We start from the raw sequence: 24,567 nt of genomic DNA, 5'->3' as shown, positions 1-24,567 counted from the left end.
TAACTTTCTTCTCCTGACATTGTTGGAAATCTAGCAGGGCAGTGCCAGACACCAGAGCTATGGGCTCCGGGATCAGGCCGGCCTGGGCTGGAAATCAGCTGGCAAGTCACTTCTCAGCTGCACAGGGGGCTTAGTAATAGGATGCAGCACAGGACTTTGTCTGATGACCCATCACAATGGTGTTTATAACACTTAATACAGGGTCTGTCACATAGGAGCAACCCCACACCAAGCAGCTTTTACAGTACGTGCTAACTAAAAGACCCCGTTCGTGTGTATCTAATTTGCTCCTGGGCATCTAGCTTCTCCAGAATCATCCCATATGGAACAGGAGCTGGTCAAGGGCTGGTTGTGCCATACCCAAAACCATATTCTGTTTTTTTCCTAAGCAATTCTCTTTCCTCAAAATGCAGATATAGGGCCTGGCAGCGTGGCCTAGCGGCTAAGGTTCTCGCCTTGAAAGTGCCAGGATCCCATATGGTCGCTGGTTCTAATCCCGGCAGCTCCAATTCCCATCCAGCTCCCTGCTTGTGGCCTGGGAAAGCAGTCGGCCCAAAGCCTTGGGACCCTGCACCCACGTGGGAGACCTGGAAGAGGTTCCTGGTTCCCGGCTTCAGATTGGCACAGCACCAGCCATTGCGGCTCACTTGGGGAGTGAATCATCGGAGGGAAGATCTTCCTCTCTGTCTCTCTTCCTCTCTATACATCAGACTTTGTAATAAAAAATAAATAAATCTTTTAAAAAATGCAGATATAGCTAAGGCCCTATAAACAATAAATACACTTACCCTTATCTTTACAAATGATATAAAAAGATGACCTTTTAGAGATGTATTGTGTATTTGGGAGGTGGTGGGTGGGGGACAGTGCGCAAGTGATGCTATTCAGTGGATGCTATTCATTTCCCAAATGCCCAGCAGTTGGGAACTCAACCCAGGTCTCCCACATGGATGGCAGGGACCGATTATTGGAGCCGTTAATAAAAATGCACATTAATAAGAAGCTGGATCGGAAGTGAAGTCAGCACTCAGACCCAAACACTCTGATATGGAACATGGCTTTACATCTTAACTATTGTACCAAATGCCTGCCCCTAGAGATGTGTAGTTAAAATTAGACACCTGGGCCCAGCGCGATAGCCTAGCAGCTAAAGTCCTTGCCTTGAATGTGCCCCGGGATCCCATATGGGCGCGGGTTCGTGCCCTGGCAGCCCCACTTCCTATCCAGCTCCCTGCTTGTGGCCTGGGAAAGCAATTGAGGATGACCCAAAGCCATGGGAGCCTGTACATGTGTGGAAGACATGGAAGAGGCTCTAGGGTCCTGGCTTCAGATTGGCTCAGCTCTGGCCAATGCAGTCAACTGGGGAGTAAACATCAGACAGAAGACCCATCTCCCTTTGTCTTTCCTGCTCTGTATGTCTGCCTTTCTAATAAACAATAAATAAATATTTTAAAAAAGAATAAAAAAGTAAAATTAGACACCTGCAGCTTCCCTCTCTCATTATTTATTTATTTATTTATTTATTTATTTTTGCCACGTACTAGGCAGTCTGCTACGTGCAGTGGTTGATAGACAACCCTAAAGGAGCTTCTCTACCTGCGGATGGACAGAGCACAGGGACAGTGAAGGAGGTGAGTGGGTGCTGTGAACACAGATGGGATGCGATGATGGATGAGTAGGAGGGAGGCTACAAGAGGGGCCAGGGAGGAACCCCCTAAGGGGCTGATATTTGACCTGACTCCTGCAGACAGAGGCCCAGCCAGCCCTGTGATGGGGCTGCAAGAGGGAAAGAGAACTCGCTGAGGTGCCCAGCTAGAACACTGTTGGCCTGTGTAAAGAACAGAGGGACCACCAAGCCCAGCCGGCACGCAGAAGCCAAGGTCAGAGAGAGTGGGGCAGGGCTGCCAGCCAGCGCAAGAAGCACAGATTTATTTTAGTTTCACTGTTGGATTAACTGTGAGAGGTGGAAGAAAGCAAGGAGTCTGGATGGCTCTGAGGGTTTTAGTTTGGAAGGCAGCACTGTTTACTCTCTGGGGAAGCTGAGGGGGAACAAGATGGGGGGGCGCGGGATAAGATTAACGCAGTGACGTCAAAGTAGCTCTGGTGGTGTGAGCCTGGGGTTCAGACAAGCAGCTGAAATCTCTAAGTTTGTAGATGATGCAAGATCACGGGCCTGGATGAGGCACACAGGGAAATAAGGAGCCTTTGGCTCCCTGCCTGTCATATTCCTGGATGAGGCGTGCGGGGAGGGATGCCTACTTCTCCAATGAGCAATGTTGCTTTTTTTTTTTTTAAGGATTTATTTTATTTATTCAGAAAGGCAGAATTAGAGAGGGAGAGAAAGACTTCCATGTCTGATTCACTCTGCAAATGGCTGTAATAGCCAGGGCTGAGCTAGGCCACAGCCAGGAGCCTCCCACAGGTAGGCAAGTTCCCAAGCTTGGGCCATCTTCTGCCAGCAGGGAGCTGGATCAGAAGTGGGGCAGTCAGGGGCCCGGCGGCGTGGCCTAGTGGCTAAAGTCCTCACCTTGAATGCCCCGGGATCCCATATGGGCGCCGATTCTAATCCCGGCAGCTCCACTTCCCATCCAGCTCCCTGCCTGTGGCCTGGGAAAGCAGTTGAGGACGGCCCAAGGCCTTGGGACCCCGTACCCGTGTGGGAGATCCAGAAGAGTTTCCTGGTTCCCGGCTTCGGATCGGCGCAGCACAGCCATTGCGGCTCACTTGGGGAGTGAAACATCGGATGGAAGATCTTCCTCTCTGTCTCTCCTCCTCTCTGTATATTTGACTTTGTAATAAAATAAATAAATCTTTAAAAAAAAAAAAAGAAGTGGGGCAGTCAGGACTTGAAGTGTCACTCATATAGGATGGCAGGCATCACAGGCATCAGCTTCACCCACTGTGCCACAATGCTAACTCCTCCGAGGACTAAATTCTTTGAGGCCACTGAAGAGAGGGCCTCCCTCATCCCGACTCCTACCCTTTGGAGAGACGATGCACTTGGCTCCTTGCTTGTCTACCTCACTGATAAAGCACTTGGTGTCACCTTAGATCAAAAATTGTCACTTTGCTCAATGCTAATTTTGAAAGATGGGAGGGAGAGAGATCCCCTGCCCATTGGTTCATTCACCTAAACACCTGCAACAGCCAGGGCTGGCCCAGGTCCAAGCTAGGAACTGTGAGCTCTGTCTGGGTCCCTCACATGGGTGGCAGGAATCTACTACCTGTTGCCTCTTAGGAGTCCCAGGATGCACCTTTGCAGGAAGTTGGACTGGAAGCAGAGGAGCCAAGACTCAAACCAGGCCCTCTGGTATGGAATGCAGGTGTCCCGGGGGGGACTTCAGCACACGGGAACTGCATGTCCCTGCTGAATCGTTACACAAGGGGTATCTATTCATCTTTATCCCTCCTGGTCATAGTGCTATAAAAAGTAATGTGCTGTCATCCTTAGTCTTACCTCCTCTGCTTCTCTTTTCTGTATTTCTTAAAACAGTTTCAATTGTTTCTGCTGCCTCAAGAAGAAGACATAACTTGGGACTGAAGCTAAGCTGGTCCAGGAGCAGCAGGAACCTAAATCTTCAGGGTTTCATTTACGTCTACCTTTAGTGATCTCCACATACTCTTCTTATCCCTCTCCTTCAGGAACCCTCACTCCAGTAAACAGAATGTTCTCAGGTCCGTTTTATTGTTTTTCAGCACCATTGTTTTCTTTTTCCCTTAAAAAAAAAAAAAAAACAAAACAACAACAACAAAAAAACCACTACATCATGGTATGGTGGCAAAGCAAGCTAATCCTCCACCTGAAGTGCCAGTATCTCATATGGGAATTGGTTTGTGTACTGGCTGCTCAATTTTAGAGCCATTTCCCTGCTTGCATCCTGGAAAAGCAGTGTAGGATGACCCAAAACCTTGGGACTCTGCACCTAAGTGGGAGAGCCAGAAGAAGCTCCTGGCTTTGGATTGGCTCAACTCCAGCCATTGTGGCCATTTGGGGAGTAAACTAGCAGATGTAAGATCTTTCTGTCTCTCATTCTTTCTGTAAATATGCCTTTTCAATATATATAAAAAAACCTCTTTACAAAATCTACATTATTTTTGGTGTAGGCATTCAGGACTAGTGGCTAAGCTGCAACTCGGGACTCCTGCGTCCCATCTTGGAGTGCCTGGGTTCATGTCCTGGTCCTACTGCTATTGCAGCTTCCTGCTAGTGTTCACCCTGGGAGGCAGCAGGAGGCAGCTCAAGGACTTGGGTCCCTGCTACCCACACGGGAAGCCTTGCTGGAGTTCCTGGCTCCCGGCTTTGGCCTGGCCCGACTTGACTCTTGAAGACGTCTGAGGAATGAACCAACAGATAGAAGATCTCTTTGTGTCTGTCTTTCAGATAAATGTAAGTGAACAAAGAATGTATTTTAAAAAGAGATTTACTTATTTTTATTGGAAAGACAGATCAGATTTATGAAGAGAAGGAGAGACAGAGAAAGATCTTCTGTCTGCTGATTCACTTCCCAACTGGCTGCAATGGCCAGAGCTGAGCTGATCTGAAGCCAGGAGCCAGGAGCTTCTTCCAGGTCTCCCACACATGTGCAGGGTCCCAAAGCTTTGGGCCATCCCAGGCCACAAGCAGGGATCTGGATGGGAAGCGGGGCTGCAAGGACACCAACCAGTACCCATATGGGATCCTGACATGTGCAAGGTGAGGACTTTAGCCACTGAGCTATGGCGCTGGGCCCAAGAATGTTTTTCTAAAAAGTATACTTTTTAAAGTTTCACATGTATGATCAAGGGGTTCTAATGGCCTGAGAAAAGTTTCTTTTCTTTTACAAGCTATATACTGAAAAAAAAAATTTAACTAGATTTATTTGAAAGAGAGATCTTCTATCCAGTGGTTCACTTTCCAATGCCTGCGACAGCCAGGGTTGGACCAGGGCAAAGCCTGGAACCCATTCAGGTCTTCCAAAGGGTGGTGGAGGCCCGAGTATTTGGGACATCCCCAGCTGTCTCCTGTGGTGGACATTAGCAGGAAGCTGGAATCAGAAGCTGAGCTAGCACTCCAACCTAAGAACTCTGATATAAAAAGCAGGTGTCCCCAGCAACATCTGAACTGCTGCACCAGTTCAAGCGCATCAGGTTCAAGTGTACCAGTAAAAGGGCACCAGTGTGGCATCATGGAATAGCCACCAGGCTTGAGATAGAGGCTCTGCTGCCAACCCTGACTTTGCTGGGTGACTGTGGAACAGTCATTTACTCTCTGAGCCTAAAGCAACTCATGCCTAGCATAGCACCTGGTACAAAATAACTGCCCAGGACCTGGCACAGTAGTTCAGCGGTTAAAGTCCTCACCTTGCATGTACCAGGATCCCATATGGGTACCAGTTTATGTCTTGGCTGCTCTACTTCCCACCCAGCTCCCTGCTTATGGCCTGAGAAAGCCTTGGTATCCTACACCCGTGTGGGATACCAGGAAGAAGCTCCTAGCTTCGGATCAGCTCAGCTCTGGCCATTGCAGCCAATTGGGAGTGAATCAGCAGATGGAAGGTTTTTCTCCATGTTTCTCCTCTCCATAAATTTGATCCATCTTTCCAATAAAATAAACATTTTTTTTAAAAAAAGCAACCCCAAATCAATGCCCACTGAGTAGTTAAGCTAGCTGGTTAACCTTAGAGGGAACATTTGCAGCCGACTTTGGGCCCCTGAGCCCTGCACAAGATGAGAACTGCTTTGGATGAGGCAGTTGCCCCTCAATCCAGGTGCTTCCTTCTCGGGCATGCCTCACCCCAGCCAGGTGCTGCCTCCCTGGCCCCTGAGGAAGCTGCAACTTCCTGCCTCCTCAGAGGTGCCTTTGCTGGGTGAGTGCCTGGCAGAGACCTGGTCACAGGTCGTCCTGGTTGGCACTCCCTTGTGCCTCGCCCCACACCTGCCCAGCCCTCATGAGGGAGTTGGCTCTGCTTCTGGAACTCTGAAGCCTTGGAGGGGGCGCTGGGGGGAAGGGAGAGGAAATGGGCCAGCGGCGTCTCCGGTTTCCTGGCTGGGCGGCCAAGCCTTGGACTCTGGCAGGCAGGGTTGGGGGAGGCCCTTTTCTGGGGTTGATCACAAGTGAAGTTCTAGGTCTTTCTCCCTGACTTGACTTGAGGCCCTGTAGTTTGCCAGGGAGGGTTCAGTTCCCAGCCAGCATGTGCTCAGGGCACCAGTCAAGCAGGGCACCCAAAGGAGAAGAAAAGGGAATTTCTGTTCCCAAAAAGCACTGAAGTTACTACAACCGGGATTATCAGCATGCATGGACTCCTTCATACCCAGTTTATGCCTTAGTAGGTATAATATATTTTGGGTTTTCAAATTCCCACCAGGAAGAGCCCCTGACTGAAATCCTGGGGTGGAGGCAACTTCAGATCCCCCAGAGAGGGGCTCCTTCTGGGGCTGTCCTTCATCCTCTGCTCCTGGTGAGTCCCTTAACCCTGCCTCAGTTTTCCCTAGAGAGCAGAAAAATGCCCCATGCTCTGTAGAAGACAAGGAGCAAGGCTGTCGGGGTGGGGAGGGGAGGCTGTGGGCAGATCCCCAGAGAAGATTCTAGACGGGAAGGCAGAACTCCAGTTCTCATCCCTGCTCGCCCACTAATCCCCTGAGGGAGGCATCTTGAGTCTGGGTCCCCATTTGCTTAGTGGTTTGTCTTGTGTTCTCTTCAGAACCTCTGAGGGCCACCTGGGGTCCCCTCTGCTCCCACTCCACAGAGGCAGTGCCTGGTCCAGGCTTCAAGTTCAAGCACCCAGCTTTCTCTCTTCCCTGTTCTCCTGTGGTCCTCTCTCCTGGGGAACCCATGACTCAGGCAAAAGGTAGGGGAAGCTGGTGGACTTTGCCCCCCTGAGGGACCCCTCCTCCTGCTCTGGCCTAACCACCATGCTGACTTGATTCAGTGGCTCTGCTAAGGTGGGGATAAGTTCTGGGGTGTCACTGTGGTAAAATGCACATGGTCCTCCCAGGAGCCATCTGGTTGGGTGGAAGGCCAGCTCTGGGTGCTAGTCCTGCACCTGCCCTGACTTGTCGAGAGGGTGTATAGGGCCCAGCCCATTTAGTGCCTCAGGGAAGAGGAACTTCTGGTCATGACTAGTTGGGGCAAGATTAGTAAAGAGGTACAACAAGATGAGTCCTAGGCCTGAATAAAAAACCCTGTGTCCCTGGAGTAGCAGGGCAAAGACACGCTGCCTCAAGTCCTGAATTTTATTCCCAGTAGTGCTGTCAAGGCTGTGTCTTCTTAGGCAAGTCCTGTTCCTCTCTGGGTCTCAATTTTCTCTTCTGTAAAATGTGGGTCTGGATTAGAACCCTGAGATACATTCCACTTCTCTCTATTATTTGTTCTTAAGGTTTATTTATTTGAAAGCAGAGACAGAGATCTTCCATCTGCTGGCTCACTTTCCAAATCATAGCAATAACTAGGTGTGTGCTAGGTGGAAATCAAGCCAGGAGCTCCATCCTGGTCTCCCCTGTGTGTAGCAGGGGCCCAAACAGCTAGGCCATCACAGCTGCCTTCTGAGGTGCATCAGCAAGGAGCTGCATGGGCAGTGAAGCAGCAGGATCCCTACTGGTGCTCTGAAATGGGATGCTGGTGTTAGTAACGCAACAGATGAACCTGAGCGACAACGCCGTCCAGTTCTGTTACTGCGTCTTTACTTCTGCAGCTGACTACGTGAACTTTGCCAAAATTACTTAGCTTCTCTGGGCCCCAAAGGATAAGATGAGGGGGAAGACACTGCCCTGCTACTTTCATGGGAGCATCTTAAGACTCCACTGTGAAGCTGCCTTGGAAAAGCTTTTGGGGCCATCTTCAAAGGGTCATTTTGACTCCTAGAGCTTTACTGCTGGAAGAAGAAAGGACTTGATAGACGATCCTAGGGTTCATCTTTCCAGATAGCCTCCACACCAAAGAATTTCAGCTGCAGAAATGAAACCAAGAGTTGAGGGGTGGGCCTTTAATGCAGCAGTCAAACCCCTGCTGGGGGCACCCACGTTCCATACCAGAAGCCTAGTTCCCCTTGTGATTTTGGCTTCCTGCTGAGGTACACCCTAAGGGCACCAGGTGAAGGCTCAAGGACTGGCTCCCTGCCAGCCACATGGGAGATCTGGATGGAGTTCCTGGCTTCTGGCTTCTGCCTAGCCCAGTCCCAGCTGATGCAGGCCCTTGAGGAGTGAGCCATAGGATGGAAGATTTTTCCTCCTTCTGTCTCTCTCTCGACTGCTACTACTCTGCCTTTAAAATAAATAAACTTATTTAAAAGCTAAATAAAATCTAAAAATTGCTTTGCCTATGATACAGGCTGGCTCACATTTCATCTTGATTTTAGCTCTTCCATGGTGGCTGTGACATTGTGCTTGTCATTCTAGGATATCGTTAGCATTATTAGTCAAGATGCTAAGGATGACAGCTGGCATTCTGCCTTGCCCTATTTTTACCTAAAAAGCTTTCCTGGAAATCAGGAGCACAATAAGCCCCTCACATTTGCAGGAGGTTTTTACGGGTCTGATACCAGGAGCTTTATCCAGATGAATGGTAGAGTTCCAAGCACTTGGGTCATCTTCTGCTGCTTTCCCAGGTATGTTAGTGGAGCTGTATTGGAAGTAGAGCAACTAGAACTGGTTGAATGGGATGTTTGCACCACAGGTTGAAGCTTAGGCTACTATGCTATAATGATGCCTCCCCCTTTTAAATTCCCCCCACCAAATGTTTATTTATTTATTTTAAAGAATTAGAGGGGGGTTAGTGAGAAAGACAGAGAAAGAGATCTGTCTATCTGTTGATTCACTCCCCAAATGGCAGCACCAGCCAGGGCAGGCCCAGACCAAAGCCAGGAGCCTGCAGGTTGTTAAGGGTCTTCCACATGGGTGCAGAAGCCCAAGGGCTTGGGCCATCCTCTGCTGCCTTACCAGGCCATTAAAGGGAGCTGGCTTGGAAATGAAGCAGTTAGGACTCAAACTGGCATCCATACAGGATGCTGTGCTGCAGGCGGAGGCTTAGCCTGCTATGTCCCAGTGCTGGTCCCTTGAGTGAACTTGTGATTCCCATAAAGCTTGTGGGGGCTGAGTGAAGGACACAGAACACTGCCCTAACCAAAGCCTGGGTTGAGGCCAGCTGTCTCCCTGCTTGTTCTTTTTTTTTTTTTTTTTTTTAAATATTTATTCATTTTATTACAGCCAGATATACACAGAGGAGGAGAGACAGAGAGGAAGATCCTCCGCCCGATGATTCACTCCCCAAGTGAGCCACAACTGGCCGATGCGCGCCGATCCGAAGCAGGGAACCTGGAACCTCTTCCGGGTCTCCCACGCGGGTGCAGTGTCCCAATGCATTGGGCCGTCCTCAACTGCTTTCCCAGGCCACAAGCAGGGAGCTGGACGGGAAGTGGAGCCGCCGGGATCAGAACCGGCGCCCACATGGGATCCTGGGGCCTTCAAGGAGAGGACTTTAGCCGCTAGGCCACGCCGCCGGGCCCCTCCCTGCTTGTTCTTGCCTTTGCTACCCATTGAGGTTGTCTTCAATTTCAAACTGGCTTGACAAAGCCTCTCCATCACTTGTGTTCCTTTGGGACCCTTCTGAGTCTCTTCTGCACTTCTCTTCACCAAGTAGCCATGAGTCACAGAGCTGGGTTCTTGGGAGTGGCTCTCACACCTGGGCTTCTGGTTTTCTGACTCACAATAGTCAGTCAAATTGAACGGGTCTGGGACATGAGAAACAGACATTGCATCTAGGGGTGGATACTGCATGAAAGTCCGAGTGTCTGGCTGGAGAATCAACTGCCCAGGCATTGGTTACATCGGCACGCTGGGAGCAGCTGTGCAGGAAGGGATGAGAAGCAGGCCTGTCCTAGCTGTTCTAACGAAGGTCCAAGCAACGTGAATGATATAGACAGGTCTCTCGGAGAGTCTGTCGCCCATGCTGAGGACAGGGCCTAGCTGGGAGTGGGAGGGGAACCAGGACAATGACGTCACTTGCTGGCCCACAATCTAGCAGCTCAGCAGCACAGGCTGTTCCTACTTACTAGTTAAGCAGCAGCTCCATTTTCCCTAAGTGGGCAACAATGAACTTGTTCTTAATTCAGCTTTGTAAGCAGTATGTCTCCTCCCAGGCAAAGCTTACACTGAAAAGCTTTTGACTTTTTTTACTTGGTATGCACACAGGGGACATGCAAGCCATGTCCACAGGGGACAGGGACACACATACACATCCAAATGGACAAAGACACATAAGTCTATGATATGCATATATACCAAGGCCTTTTGCCTTACCTCCGACCAACACACAAAGGCACAGGCGTACAAATATACCACAGTCAAATTATGTTACACTTAGGGAGAATCTCATAAGTCCTTTAAGAAATTTAGGGGCTGGCATTGTGGCATAGCACATAAAGCTATTGCCTACAGTGTCAGTATCTTACATGGATGTGGGTTTGTGTTCCAGTTGCTGCATTGGTTAAGCTCCCTGCTGATGGCCTGGGAGAAGCAGCAGAAGACAGCGCAGGTGCTTGGGCCCCTGCCATCCTCATGGGAGACCCACATGAAGCTGCTGGCTCCTGGCATCAGTGTAACCCAGCCCTGGCTGTTGTAGTTATCTTGGGAGTGAACTAGCAGGTGCAAGATTTCTCTCTCTTCCTCCTCCCCTTCCTGTAATTCTTTCAAGTAAACAAATCAAAATAAAGTTAGCCACCCTTATTTTACAGAGGAAAAATCGCAGCCCAGAGAAGTGAATGGCCCAGCTACCATCCCCCTGATTTTTTTAAAAAAACTATTTCTGTCTCTCCATGCCCTCTGGGTGTTATCTGTTATCTGTTCATTTCTAGCCTCTTACAGTGGAATCTTAGATCACTGCTCTAAAACGTTTCTTTTTTTTCACCATAGGCACTTAAAGCTAAAATAATGTTATGCTAAGCACTGCTTTAGCTGCATCCCACCAGCATTGACATGGAAGTGTTATGTTTTTACTATTATTCAATTTAAAATACTTTCTGTTTTCACTCATGATTTAGTTTAATCATGGTTAATTCAGAAATGTCTAATTTAATACTCAAATATTTGGGGTTTGACACATAACTTATTGTCACTGAGCTCTAAGTTCTGTTTTGATCAGAGAACAGAATCGCTAAGACCTTAGTTTTGAAATTTTTATTGAGATTTATTTTATGATCCAGAATATAGTCTATTTTGACAAACATTTTACATGCACTTAGAAAAAATGCACGTTTGGGGCTCTCCAATGTTGTTTTCTACCAGTTGGAATCAGGCAAAGTTGGTTAGTGTTGCTGCGGTCTTCCCGGTCCTCACTGATTCCTCCTCCTTGTTACTCCCTCCTCCTCCCTTAAGGAAGTGATGACAGTGAGAGCCATAGATCATGTTTCCACACTTCCAAGCTTTATTACAGGAGAGACCTCTATCCTGGTCTTCACTGCCAAATCAGGGCATCACTGCTGGTTCACATGTGTGCCTGGGGTGGTAGACTCCAACATCTGGAGTCTTTCTCTGATCTCGGTCACACAACAGCTGCTCTCTCATTGTGTCAACCTACAATTGCCTGCATAGTCCTCAGACAGGACCTTGTAGGAATCCCTGTCAATGTGGCTTCCTCCTCTGGGATGCCCCACTCCCCGGAACCCTGCTGCCCCACCAGCCTTGCAGGAGCCCTGAACTCTAGTCTTGACCACCTCAGCTAAACAAGAGTGCTGTGCTCTACTGGATGCTGGCAGGGCTCGTGCATGGCTCTCCTGTCTCTGTCTCTCTAACTGTCCACAGTGATCTCTCCAATGTCCATGCTCTTCTTACAAGGTGACTCCAACCTTCTTCCCACTCTGAGTCCCCGTTCCCTCCCCTGGACCCTGGGTAGGGTTTGTGACTACTCTAGCCCACGGAGTACTGAGCCAAAACAATACTATACAACTTCCAAGTCTAAGTGATAGAAAGACACATCTTTCTTTCCTTTCATCCTCAGGACCTAGCTACCACGCTGTGAGGGAGCACATACCATCCTGCAAAGAGAGATTTATAGACAGGACTAGAACTGAGGACCCCAGCTGATGGCCAGCACCAAATGCCAGGCATGTGAGTAAAAGGCCTTCTGATGATGCCTGTCCCCAACGCTGTCATGCCACACACAAGCGACCCTTCTGTGCCCTGTGTGGAATTCTGACCCATAGTCTCTGTGGCCTTAGAAAATGGTTACTTTACTTGACTAAGTTTTCAGGCAATTTGTAATGTAGTCATAGTAACTGCAACACCGTCTACTGGGAATTGCAGTTTTGTGCTGTTTGCTGTCCAATGCTGAAAATAGTTGCCTTACATACTTTGTCCTGTATTATTGTTTTGGGAGAGCTGGTCTCTGAGCCAAGACTTCAGGCTGTAGCTCTGTTCTCTAAAGTAACAATAAAGAGAATGCTAACACCTGGTGCTGAGCACTTAGCCTAGCAGTTAGGATGCTTTTGGGATGCCTGCATCCCAGTTTGGGGTGCCTGGGTTCAAGTCCCCATCTACCCCTGATTCTAGCTTCCTGGTAAACCTCATCCTGGGAGACAGCAGTACTCAGAGGCCTGAGCTGAGTCCCTGGCTGTGGCAGCAGCTCAGCCCTCCATTGTCATGGACATTTGGGAGTGAACCAGTGGATCTGGTCCCTCGGGCTTTCTGTCACTATCTCTGTCTCAAATAAAATCACCAAGTTAAAGAAATATTTAAAAATCAATAACTTCAACAACATTGAAATCAATTTCCATTTACAATCTGCTTTCTATGTGCCAAGTATGCATTTTATGTCCATGAGACCTCACAAAAATGTGAAATAGATATTATTAACCACCCCCCACACACACTACATAGAAAAAAAAAGTGAGACTCATAGAGGGTGAATGATTTACCTGTGGCTTTGCAAGCAGGTGTGGCACCTGCCTGATAGCATAGATGTGTGCCTACACATATAGATGTGTTTGCACAGACTCGCAGAAACCACACTCATTACCAATTTCAAGTTTGTATGCTTTAAAAGCACTTCTTGTTTTGACAGCTAAAAATTCCCTCCCCCAGTTTCTGTTCCAGAGACCGAAACAGCCTCAATCTGCTAGATACCAAGTTTCCCCAGCACACCCCACATTGAAATTCTCTCCATCTGGGGCCACTGCAGGCAGGGGCAGCAGAGATACTGTCTCTGTTCCCTTGCCAAAGCTCGCCCTGGATCTGAACTTGAGAGGAGGCGGGGTGGGACTCTTAATAAGACTTGGCCTGGTAGACACAGCCTTCCCCTGGGGTCTGGAGCACTCAGAGATTGATTTTGTAAGAGTCCAAAAGATTCCCTGAATAGAAACAAGCAGACAGCACAGAACCCTTGAAGTGGAGCTGGGGAAAGGATTCCCTGGTGAGCCAGGGTCATTGCCAAATCCTCCACCTTGGCGGCAGTTGGAGCTGGCAGAGGGCAGAGGCGCCATTCATAAGGGGAGGGTGCCGTGTTCTGCAGGTTTCCTGAACTCAGCTAGACAAAGGAAGGAGGGAAATACTGGCACTTGTCACACTCTCAGAAGGACCTGGCAGAGTGCTGCGCAGGTAACTGATTCACGTCCCCCGGCAAAATAGTGAAGGCGGTCCTAACCAAGGAAACGGCGCCCTAGGCGATGGCTGCAGCTTTGAGGGAAACCGAAATGCTGGTGCCAGGTTAGGGCAGTCCACATTCTCTAGAAAACAGTTCCCCCACGTGGGTCGGCACACCCCTTCTGCACAGCTGGTGGGAGGAAAAAACGTGAGCACTTTAAGATTCACTTCTACTTCTCTGTCCCCTTGTCTCAGCGCCGTTTAAATGAGAGTATAGGACTCAACTTGTTTTCTAGATGACAAAATGGGTTCTTAGCAGTTTACAAGGCTTGCAGGCAGCCCCGGGTGGGGCGGGGAGGTGGGTGCTGCCTGAGCACCTCCTGCCAGCAGCGCCTGCCTGCTCTCCCAGGAGTGAAGGGTAAGTCACTGGTGCCTGGCAGCTAAGCAGGGGGACCCAGTGCCACCAAGGGTGTAGTTTTCTCTCAGCTCTGCGAGTTGTTCCAGTCTGACTGCCCCCCTCACCGGACCCCTTGCCCCTGGCCGTCTCTTGGCACCTCACGCCGGTGTGTTTCCATCCCTGGCTTAGGGCCCATGCTGCCCCGTTTGGGTGCCATGTAGGGAGGGTAACCTGAATGGTCACCTCAAACGGCACAGCCATGGGGCCAACTGCAAAATGCCGGAGCGGCTCCAGCCCGAGGCTCCGGGCCCGCAAGTCCCAACCCCAGTCCCAGCCCCAGCCCTGTACCTCCGCCTCCTGGCGCAGCTCCCGGCCGGCGCGCCCCACGCGCCCCACGGGCTCGGCGGCCAGGCCACCCCACAGCAGCAGCTGCAGGGTGCGCAGCAGGAGGAGACTCACGCGCGCCCGCATCTTGCACGGGATCCCCGGGATGCGCCAGGTCCGGGCCGCCCGGGCGCGCGCAAAGAGGTGGCCCAGCAGCTCGTTGCCGGCAGCCGGAGCTACGTCGTCCAGTCCGGGCACTGGCCGCCCACAGGCCGGAGGGCCTGAGGACCCGAGAGGGAGGGAGGGAGGCGGGGAGCGACGGAGGAGGGGCCGGGAGCCGGGCACTGCGCCCCACCCACCCCACGCCTGGAGCTGCTTCCGCAGCCTCGCCCTGCGCCCGCCCGCCGCGCCCCGTTCTCTAGGCTCTTGTTGATTGTAATCACTCCAGGGAAGGTTCGGGAGGAAGTATCTTCTTCTCGAACTTGCGGCTGCCTAAGACTCTGAAGAAGAGGGGTCTTGACCTTCCTGGGGCCTTCAGTTGTTTGTGTCAGGCGGGGAGGCAGCTCCTGGGGTTGTGAGAGAAGGAGCCCTAGGCTGGGGTCTGAGGAACTTTGAGTTCAGGATCTGCATCTCTGACAGTGAATCGAATTGGTCCATCCTCAGCCACCTGCTGGCTGTGTGGTTCTGAGTTAATCTGATCTTTTCTCTGTGTCTCATTTATTCGAAAGGCAGAGTTAAACTCTTCCATCCGTTGCTTCGTTGCTTCACTGCCCAAATGGCTGCAAGGCCGAGCTTGAGCTAAAGCCAGGAGTCTGGAGCTTTCTCCCAGTCTCCGTGGTGGGTGACAGGAGTCGGGGCACTTGGCCCATCTTCCCCGGCTTTCCCAGGAACTTGAATAGCAAACTGGATTGGAAATGAAGCGCCCCTATGAGTTGCCGGTGGCATTGCAAGCAGCCACTTTAAAACGCCGCGGCACCCCTCTGGCCAACTTGATGAACAGCATGTTGCTGTCAGGTGATTGGAGATTTTCTGAGACAGGATGGCACTTTGCCTGGCGTGGAGCCATAGGGACTGCCCAACAGGGTTACAGTGGAGTGATGCTGGAGTGCTAGTGTCTTCATCAATCAAAGCAGAGCCCATTTGATTCCCAGGGTTGAAAAGAGAAAACGAGTGTCCAGGGTCTTATCTGTCCCTTAAAGTCATTATAAGGATAGAAAGCAGAGATGTAGGCGAAAGCCTTAGCCAAATGCAGACGCACCTGTCCTCCACTGCTTTCATAGCTGATGTGGGGCTGTCACCCCATCCCCTCACATGCAAAGCGCAAGAGGAACATAGATAAGGAGCTGCTGGGGTCCTTGTGGGATCAGGCTACATTAAAGTGTGTAAAAATAATTGGCAGATCTATAAATAGTGCTGAACAAAGAAACGAAGAGGCAGTGTTGGGACCCTGAGGCCACAGAGAAAAGTGTTTTGTTCTGTTTAGAGAAAGACGTCCCTTGGGTGGGGACATTGGAAAACTCAGTCTTTGAATAGATGTTTTAGAATAGGCATTCTTTTGGTGAAACTAATTGGAAACAGGCCTTCTCCTCTCCTTTCAACTCACCAACAAAAAAGGGGCATATATTCTGGGGGACCAATTAGGAACATGCGCGATGGTGGGCAGACTAATGAAGACCAGTTCACCCTTCCACCCGCAAATATCCCCATGTCAGGGATTCACGCCCCGCTAAGCCCAGGTTATTTTTTGACCACCTGGGCCCCCTGCCCTGAGGGTCCCCTTGTGCAGCTTGGTAAGGGGCGTCCCTGCCTGACCCTCACAGAGCTTCCAATCCAGCCAGGTCAGCTAGAGTGCAGGTTCTCAGTTAAGGACAGACCAGGCAGTGACAAAGCTGTTTGCTCAAGCAAAACCCTGCCGTGAGCCTGGGGCAGGGAGATTCTGAAGTAGAATGGGAGAGAGTTACCACATTTAGCAAATGAAAGTACAGGATCTTCTTTTAGACTTGGGTATCAGGTCAATGTGTGTAATACTTGGAGAATCCAGATACTAAAAGAAATATATCATTGTTAACCTGAAATTCAAGTTTAGCTGTGCACCTCTATTTTATCCGTCAACTGTGCAGTTTGAATTAATGTATGTGTTCTGTGTGTGAGTGGTATTTGTGTGAAGGTTGTAGGTATGACAAGGCATACTGTGGCCTTGACCAGTAGGTGGGCTTTGATGGGCAGACAGTCTGCTTTGGGGGAAGGAGCTCTGAGGGATGTCAAGCATTAGGAACACTGTGGGCCAAGGTGGAGTCAAAGCTGGGCTTGCCAGTTCCTTCTCTATAGACAGAGCATCCCCATCCCTGTTTCCCAGCACACTCTACAAAGTCTTCATTTCAGCTACTGTGGAGATGGAAGTCAGGGCTCTTTGGAGAGCTGAGTGGCTGGCAGGAGATGGGTTTGGCCACTGGGAAGCTGATCCCGTATCTTGTGCATCTCAGCTAGCACCCCTCTGTGTTTGAAAGTTGACTGTCTCTGCCTTCCTATTGTGTCCTGGGTTGAATTCTGATACCCAGTGCTTGCCACTCTCCATCCCATGTTTGCCTGCAACCATCTCTAGACACCATGTAGACTTGGAAGTCCTTACAGAATAGGGCAGCCTGCATCTATACAGTACTATTGGCTTCAACAGAGCCTCGGCATAGCATGGCCCCATTTCCTGGGGAAGAGAGCCTATTTTTGTGGTTAGAACTTAGGTAGTAAGAGATTCTGGCTCGCTTCTATTCTGAAGATTGTTCTTTCATCCCAGAGTACAAATTCTGTGATCTCCTTCAAAATCCAGGTGACTACAAAGCCTCACTATGCAGTGTGCTTTCACTTTGTGGGACACGCCGAACCAGGATGCTTTAGATGGTCGGGGTGCGGGTGGGTGGCAGGAGGGTGACGAGGACTGCTTGCCCTGTGTGCACTGGGAGGTTCAGAGAGAGATCTAAGGAGGAAAGGAAGATGAGAAAGGCAGGGCAGTTTGTTAGAAAGAGGCTCAGCCCACAGTGAGGAATCAGGAGAGTGATGGGAGGAAAATGACCTGGGGCAGGGATGCTCATAGCTGGTTGCAAAAATGACGCTCATCCAAGATAATACTTCAGAGACAAGTCCCTGAATTAATGCAATAGCATTATTTCTTCCTCTGGTGACCATGGAGGTAGGGATGAGAATAAAGAGTTGCAATAAATGATAATGATTAATGTTAGTTGACAAATTAACACATGCTATGCCCGTGATACACATTTTACATAATTTGTGACATTGAACCCTTTCAACTTCTTTATGAGAAAGTTATTACATTCTTTTTTTTAAAGCTTTATTTATTTTATTACAAAGTCAGATATACATAGAGGAGAAGAGACAGAGAGGAAGATCGTCCGTCCGATGATTCACTCCCCAAGTGAGCCACAATGGCCAGTCTGCGCCAATCTGAAGCCGGGCACCAGGAGCCTCTTCCAGGTCTCCCACACGGGTGCAGGTTCCCAAAGCCTTGGGCCCGTCCTCCACTGCTTTCCCAGGCCACAAGCAGGGAGCTGGATGGGAAGTGGAGCTGCCGGGATTAGAACCGGCGCCCATATGGGACCCCGGGGCGTTCAAGGCGAGGACTTTAGCCGCTAGGCCACGCCATCAGGCCCGAAAGTTATTACATTCTTATTTTACTTCCTAAGATTTAATTATTTATTTGAGAAAGAGAATGAGAGAGAGAGAGAGATATCTTTCATCTGCTGATTCACTTCCCAAATGGCTGCAAAGGCCTGAGCTGGCCTGGACCTCCATGCAGCTCTCCCAAATGGGTTGTGGAAACTCAAGCACTTGGGCCATCTTCTGATGCTTTCCCAGGTGCATTAGCAGGAATTTGAATCAGACACAGAGAAACTGGGACTCAGGCCTGTGCCTGTAGTGCAGGGGACAGCTTAGTCTGCTCTGTCACGTGCCAACTCCAAGTATTCTTATTTTAAAAATGAGGAAACTGAGACATAACTTATAACACTTTCCAAGGTTACCCAAATCTAGTAATAGGGCTAGGATTCCAGCCTGCATTGTATAACACCAAATGTTAGACCCCTAAATAATACACTGTATTACCTCAAGTCAAATTTGCAATGTGTACTGTTTTTGGGTGACCTGCACTGAACTGCCTGAGGGCTTGTTAAAAATTCAAGCCCAGGGCCCGGCAGCGTGGCCTAGCAGCTAAAGTCCTCACTTTGAACGGCCCGGGATCCCATATGGGCACCGATTCTGATCCTGGCGGCTCTGCTTCCCATCCAGCTCCCTGCTTGTGGCCTGGGAAAGCAGTGGAGGACGGGCCCAAGGCTTTGGGAACCTGCACCCGTGTGGGAGACCTGGAAGAGGCTCCTGGTGCCCGGCTTCAGATTGGCGCAGACTGGCCATTGCGGCTCACTTGGGGAGTGAATCATCGGACAGAAGATCTGCCTCTGTGTCTCTCCTCCTCTCTGTATATCTGATTTTGTAATAAAAATAAATAAATCTCTTTTTTTAAAAAGATTTTATTATTAGGGGCTCGGCAGCATGGCCTAGTGGCTAAGGTCCTCGCCTTGATCCCATATGGCCGCTGGTTCTAATCCCGGCAGCTCCACTTCCTCTCTATCTCTCCTCCTCCTCTCAGTATATTTGACTTTGTAATAAAAATAAAATAAATCTTTAAAAAAAAAAAAAGATTTTATTATTATTGGAAAGCCGGATGTCTTCCCATCCAATTCTCTGTTTGTGGCCTGGGAAAGCAGTGGAGTATGGCCCAAAGCCTTGGGACCCTGCACCCACACAGGATAACCAGAAAAAAAACTCCTGGCTTCGGATTAGGTCAGCAGCAGCCATTGTGGCCACTTGTGGGGTGAATCAGCAAAGGAAGATCTTTGTCTCTCTTTCTCTATAAAATCTGCTTTTCTAATAAAACTAAATAAAATCTAAAAAAAAAAAAAAAACCACAAAATATTCCAACTCCTGGGTCTGTGTGGTGCATATCAGTATAATCCCCTACCTTAGGCATCTACATCCCATATGGGCTCTGGTTCACATGGCTTTCAAATAAAAATAAATAGTTTTACAAACTTTTATTTATTTTATGTTTTTATTACTTTATTTTATTTACTTTAGTTACAGAGAGAGACAGACTAAGAGTGTTCATCCACTGATACATCTCCCAGATGGCTGCAACAGCCAGAGATGAACCAGTCCAAACCCAGGAGCCAGGAGGCAGGAGCTAGGAACTGTGAGCCAGGAGCCAGGAGCCAGGAGCCAGGAGCCAGGAACTGGGAGCTTCCCCAGGCATCTCACACAGGGGCAGAGTCCCAAGGACTTGGGCTGTCCACCATTGCCTTTCTAGTCCATAACCAGGGAGCTGGATGGGAAATGAAGCAGCTGAGACTAGAACCAGCACCTATATGAGATGCTGACTCCCCTGTTGGAGGATTAGTTTGCTATGCCATCACACTGCTCCCTAAGTAAATCTTAAAAAAAAAGAAAAAGACAGAGAAGGAATGCAGAAAATCAATTTCTTAAAAAATCGGATTTCCATGCTGTACTCCAGACTGCCTAAAGCATTAACTCATCAATACCAGTGTGCAAGAGGGTGGCTCTGGGTTTTCCATCTATCTCATGCTCTCCCCTTCCCTCTGCTGGGCAGTTTCTGACCCATTTGGGCTAATGTTTCTTTCTACTCCTCTTCAAAAAGAGCTGCTTCCTGTTCCTAGCTCTGTCTGCACCGGTGCTTGGCTCAGGTCATCAGCGCCTCCAGCCTTCCCAGAGCAGACAGGACCCAGGCTCCAATGTCAAGGGCTGGGCATGCTGCCTGCCCGTCCTGGACCCGTCCTCTTGCTCTAAGAAAAAGTAACAGCAAGAGCCTTGAATCAGGCAGGATGTGTGAGTCTGAATAAGGGTCGCCTGGGCCTCAGTTTCTCTCTCATTACGAGGAACAATCCCCTTTGTCTCTGCCCCGTCTTCCTCCCCAGGAAATGTGCAAAGCACAAAGTAGATTTTTATCAAGGAATTCTGAGCTGTGTAGAAAAGAATCCATGCTCACGGGACAATTAACGACAACAACAAAAAATATTTAAATGTCTAAGTAAAGTCGCAGCAGAAGAATTAATGAGGATGTGAGCTTAGTTTGAGAGAGTTAAAGAGGAGATTTTCCCCAGAGCTGTGAGAACTTGAGCGTCATCATTTCATCTGTTACTGACAGTAGCCTCTGCATCTTTAGCTGTTGTTCAAGTCTAGAAATCCTGACTTTCCAGCAACACCCCTGCCTCTTCAAGTGAAACTTTCTTCAGCAAACGCAGATATGCCGCCTCAGCCTGGGCCACACTCATTGCTGCACATCCCATCCTCCTCTCTCTGTGTACCCACGTACACTGACCTGGAGTCAGATGGGGGTCAAATCTTGACTTGTTAACACTGCATGACCTATGCAAGCTATCTTAGCCTGAGTTTGGGAGAAAGAGAGTGACTTTTCCTTTTTTTTTTTTTTAAGATTTATTTATTTGCATTTGAAAGATTTTTTTTTAAAAGATTTATTTAGTTTTATCGGAAAGTCAGATTTACAGAGAGAGGAAAAAGATCTGGGCCCGGCAGCGTGGCCTAGCGGCTAAAGTCCTCGCCTTGAACGCGCCAAGATCCCATATGGGCGCCGGTTCTAGTCCCAGCAGCTCCACTTCCCATCCAGCTCCCTGCTTGTGGCCTGGGACAGCAATTGAGGACGGCCCAATGCCTTGGGACCCTGCACCCTCGTGGAAGAACTGGAAGGGGTTCCTGGTTCCTAGCATCGGATTGGCACAGCACTGGCCGTTGCGGCTCACTTGGAGAGTGAATCATCGGACGGAAGATCTTCCTCTCTGTCTCTTCTCCTCTATGTATATCTGACTTTGTAATAAAAATAAATCTTTAAAAAAAAAAAGACAAAGGTCTTTCTTGTGCTGGTTTACTCTCCAAGTAGCCACAATGGCTGGAGCTCAGCTGATCCAAAGCCAGGAGCCAGGAGTTCCTTCCAGTATCCCACGTGGGTGCAGGGTCCCAAGGCTTTGGGCCGTCCTCAACTGCTTTCCCAGGCCATAAGCAGGGAGCTGGATGGGAAGTGGGGAAGCCGGGATAGGAACAGGCACTCATATGGTATCCCAGATTTACAAAGTGAGGACTTTAGTCACTAGACTACTGCACTGGGCCCTAAAGGCAGATTTTTTTTTTTTTTTTTTTACGATTTATTTTTATTGGAAAGTCAGATTTACAGAGAGAAAGAGAGACAGAGAGAAATATCTTCTATCCACTGGTTCACTCAAAATGGTTGCAATGACTGAAACTGAGCCGATCCAAAGCCAGAAGCCAGGCGTTTCTACTGAATCTCCCATGTGGATGCAGGGTCCAAGGCTTTAGGCTGTCCTCGCCTGCTTTCCCAGGCCACATGCAAGGAGCTGGATGGGAAGTGGAGCAGCTGCAGCACAAGCCTGTGCTCATATGGGATCCCAGTATGTGCAACACAAGGATTCAGCCACTGAGCCATCATTCTGGGCCCTAAAAGGCAAATTTTACAGAGAGGAGACAAAGAGATTCTTCCATCTGCTGGTCACTCTTACATGGCCACAATGGAGCTGAGCCAATCCAAAGCTATGAACCAGGAACTTCTTCCAGGTCTCCCATAGGGGTGCAGGGGTCCAAGGAGCTGAGCCTTCCTCTGCTGCTTTCCCGGCCATAAGCAGAGAGTTGAATTGGAAGTGGAGCAGCTGGGACTAGAACTGACACCCACTTGGGATGCCGGTGCTAGCAGATGGATAATTAGCCTGTTGAGGTGCTGTACCAGCCCTTCTTGCTTTTTCTATTACTCTGCTATGGGGAGAGAGCTAGAACATTTATATCTTGAACCCTGTGAAGTGCTGGACGTCAGGTACGTATGCTAGCTTCCACTCACGTTCTCTGCACAGGTTCATAATGAGTGTGCTAACATGCAGACAACACCTACAAGCCTGCCCCAGGGCAATTGCATCACCACCTCCTGACCAGGTAATGTTCTCAGGCTCACAGCAGCTTCCATCTCTCTCAGCATTCATCACAGGTTAGCAAAGCACCAACCTCTTTTAGTTTGTTTTCTACTCACACCAGGGCCCAGGGGACTTGCAAGGAGCACAATAAAAGCCTGGCCAGTCTGGCACTGTGCCTAACTTCCCTTGGACATAAAGGCCGTCTAATTACCAGGCATCTGGCCTGCAAGGCTGGGCCAAGACCTGCTCTGCATCTGCTGCTTTGCTTAAAAGACCTGCTCACAGGAAAGTGTCTGGTTCCTTTCCACCCCAAACAGGAAGTGCCTGACACTGTCCGGAGAACAGGGATAGCCTCCGCTGCAGCGCTGCAGCCTTGGAATGATCGCCCTGGGAAGCCTGCTCTCTAGGAAGGCTACGGGAACAGGGTGCCAGAGACACCTCCCCTGGGGAGGGGATGGGGCGGTGACACGCCCACAAGTGCCTGTGGCACTTGGCACAAAGCGGCTGTCATTGCAGCTGTCATTCTTTCAACAAACACTCACCAAACACTCTGTGCCTCCAGGGAGACACGGGAAGGTCCTAGATAAAGTCTTTGAGCTTAGGAAGTTTACAGGCAAGCCAGAAAGACGCACCAAACTTCTCATTTATTTATTCACATGTAAAAATCATGACATACAATTTTTTTCCTTTTGTTTTTGTTTTTGTTTTAGATGCGTGTGTTTGGGACACTGAGTTAGGCACTGGTGTTTCAGAGAGGAATTCTGCAACCCATTCAGAGAACCATTCAGCAAGGTATACAAGCCTGAAACTATTTGGTGTAACTCCGAGTTCCATGGGATTTCAAGGGGCTGGTGTTGTCGTGCGCAGGTCAAGCTGCTGCTTTGTGATGCTGGCGTCCCAAATCAGAGTATCCATCTGAGTCCCTGCTCACCATTTCTGATCCAGCTCTCTGTTGTTAATCCACCTGGGAAGGCAGCAGCAGGTGCTTGACAGCCACATGGGAGACCATGATGGAATTCCTGGATCCTGGCTTCAGCTGTCCCACCAAGTCTTGGCTCTTGTGGGCAACTGGGGAGCAAACAGCAAATGAAAAATTCATTTCTCTTTCTCTCCCCACTTCTCTCTTACTCTGTTTTTCAAATGAATAAATAAATGAATCTTAAAAAAAACAAAAAAACAAAAAAGCAAAAACCAGAGTTGGGCTTGGAGCAGTGGCCTAATGGCTGAGGTCCTCGCCTTACACGCGCCAGGATTCCATATGGGCGCCGGTTCATGTCCTAGCACCCTGCTTCCCATCCAGCTCCCTGCTTGTGGCCTGGGAAAGCAGTTGAGGACGGCCCAAAGCCTTGGGACCCTGCACCCCCATGTGTGAGACCTGAAACAGGCTCCTGGGTCCTGGCTCTGAATTGGCTCAGCACTGGTCATTGCAGTCACTTAGGGAGTGAATCAGTGGACAGAAGATCTTCCTCTCTGTCTCTCTTCCTCTCTGTATATGTGCCTTTCCAATAAAAATAAATAAACCTTAAAAAAAAAAAAAGAAACAAAAACTACTATGACCCAGATTTTATTCTGATCTGAGTGCTAATCTCTCCTAGTACCCTACTGCGTCCTGTGAGCCACTGTGTTCACAAAGCAGCCACCTGCTTGTTGTCCTAGCAGAACCGGTCAGGTCCTGTTAAGCCTGTCTGCTCAGATGGCTCCCTCTATTGGCTTCCCTTCTCACTCGAAGTGTGTTCACACCCTACACCACTGGCAGAAAGAGGAATACCGCTGAAGTCTCCCTTTCTTCCTGTCCTTCTTCTCCTACCAGGTCTCCCATGGGCCCATTGTAGCTGGAAGTTTCCACTTGAAGTGAAAAAAGCTGCAAGAGTCAGTGCCCTTTGACCAGGGGAATGCATCAAGGGCACACAGGCCTAACACCAAGGTCTTCGCATGTGCTGTAGCTCATGGGTCAAATGCAGCTGCTCTCTTCCACGACTGCGCAGACTGTGGCCAGGGTGGCGGATGCCACAGGGAGGAGGATCTCAACAGTCTGAAGAACCATCAGGTGAAGATTCAAGTTTGTAAAATCTCTAGGCAAAAGCCCGGTAGACAGGAGAGCACAGGAGATGGTGTGTGACAGACACGGCCCCAGGCAAAGAAGCCAGAGAGTGTGAGCTGCAGACCTGGGGAGAGTTCTCTGTTGCAAGTGGGAGACCAGGGCCACTGTGAAAAGAACGGTGCATTTGGTCCAAAAGGTCTATGTTCTGGTTGTGTGTCTAATTGGCTGTGTGAACTTGGTGAACA

General features: G+C 49.4%; 1 protein-coding gene and 1 long non-coding RNA gene across 2 annotated transcripts in view; one reads left to right on the top strand and one right to left on the bottom strand.

Moving 5' to 3' along the window:
- The window catches only part of MMP28 (matrix metallopeptidase 28), a 44,129-nt gene that overhangs the window by 9,887 nt on the left and 9,675 nt on the right, over positions 1-24,567 (bottom strand). The window contains exon 3 of the mRNA XM_004593855.2: positions 14,294-14,550. Coding sequence (XP_004593912.2) covers positions 14,294-14,550 — 257 coding nt within the window. The remainder of the gene's footprint in view (positions 1-14,293; positions 14,551-24,567) is intronic.
- On the top strand, positions 6,352-12,414 carry LOC131482306 (uncharacterized). The gene is made up of 3 exons (XR_009246890.1): positions 6,352-6,437; positions 6,726-6,827; positions 11,969-12,414. It is a non-coding gene; the product is annotated as an uncharacterized LOC131482306 (long non-coding RNA).

Source organism: Ochotona princeps, chromosome 17 (genome assembly GCF_030435755.1).
Source record: "Ochotona princeps isolate mOchPri1 chromosome 17, mOchPri1.hap1, whole genome shotgun sequence".
Classification (NCBI taxonomy): Eukaryota; Metazoa; Chordata; class Mammalia; order Lagomorpha; family Ochotonidae; genus Ochotona; species Ochotona princeps.
This window is presented reverse-complemented; position numbering and strand designations above follow the sequence as displayed.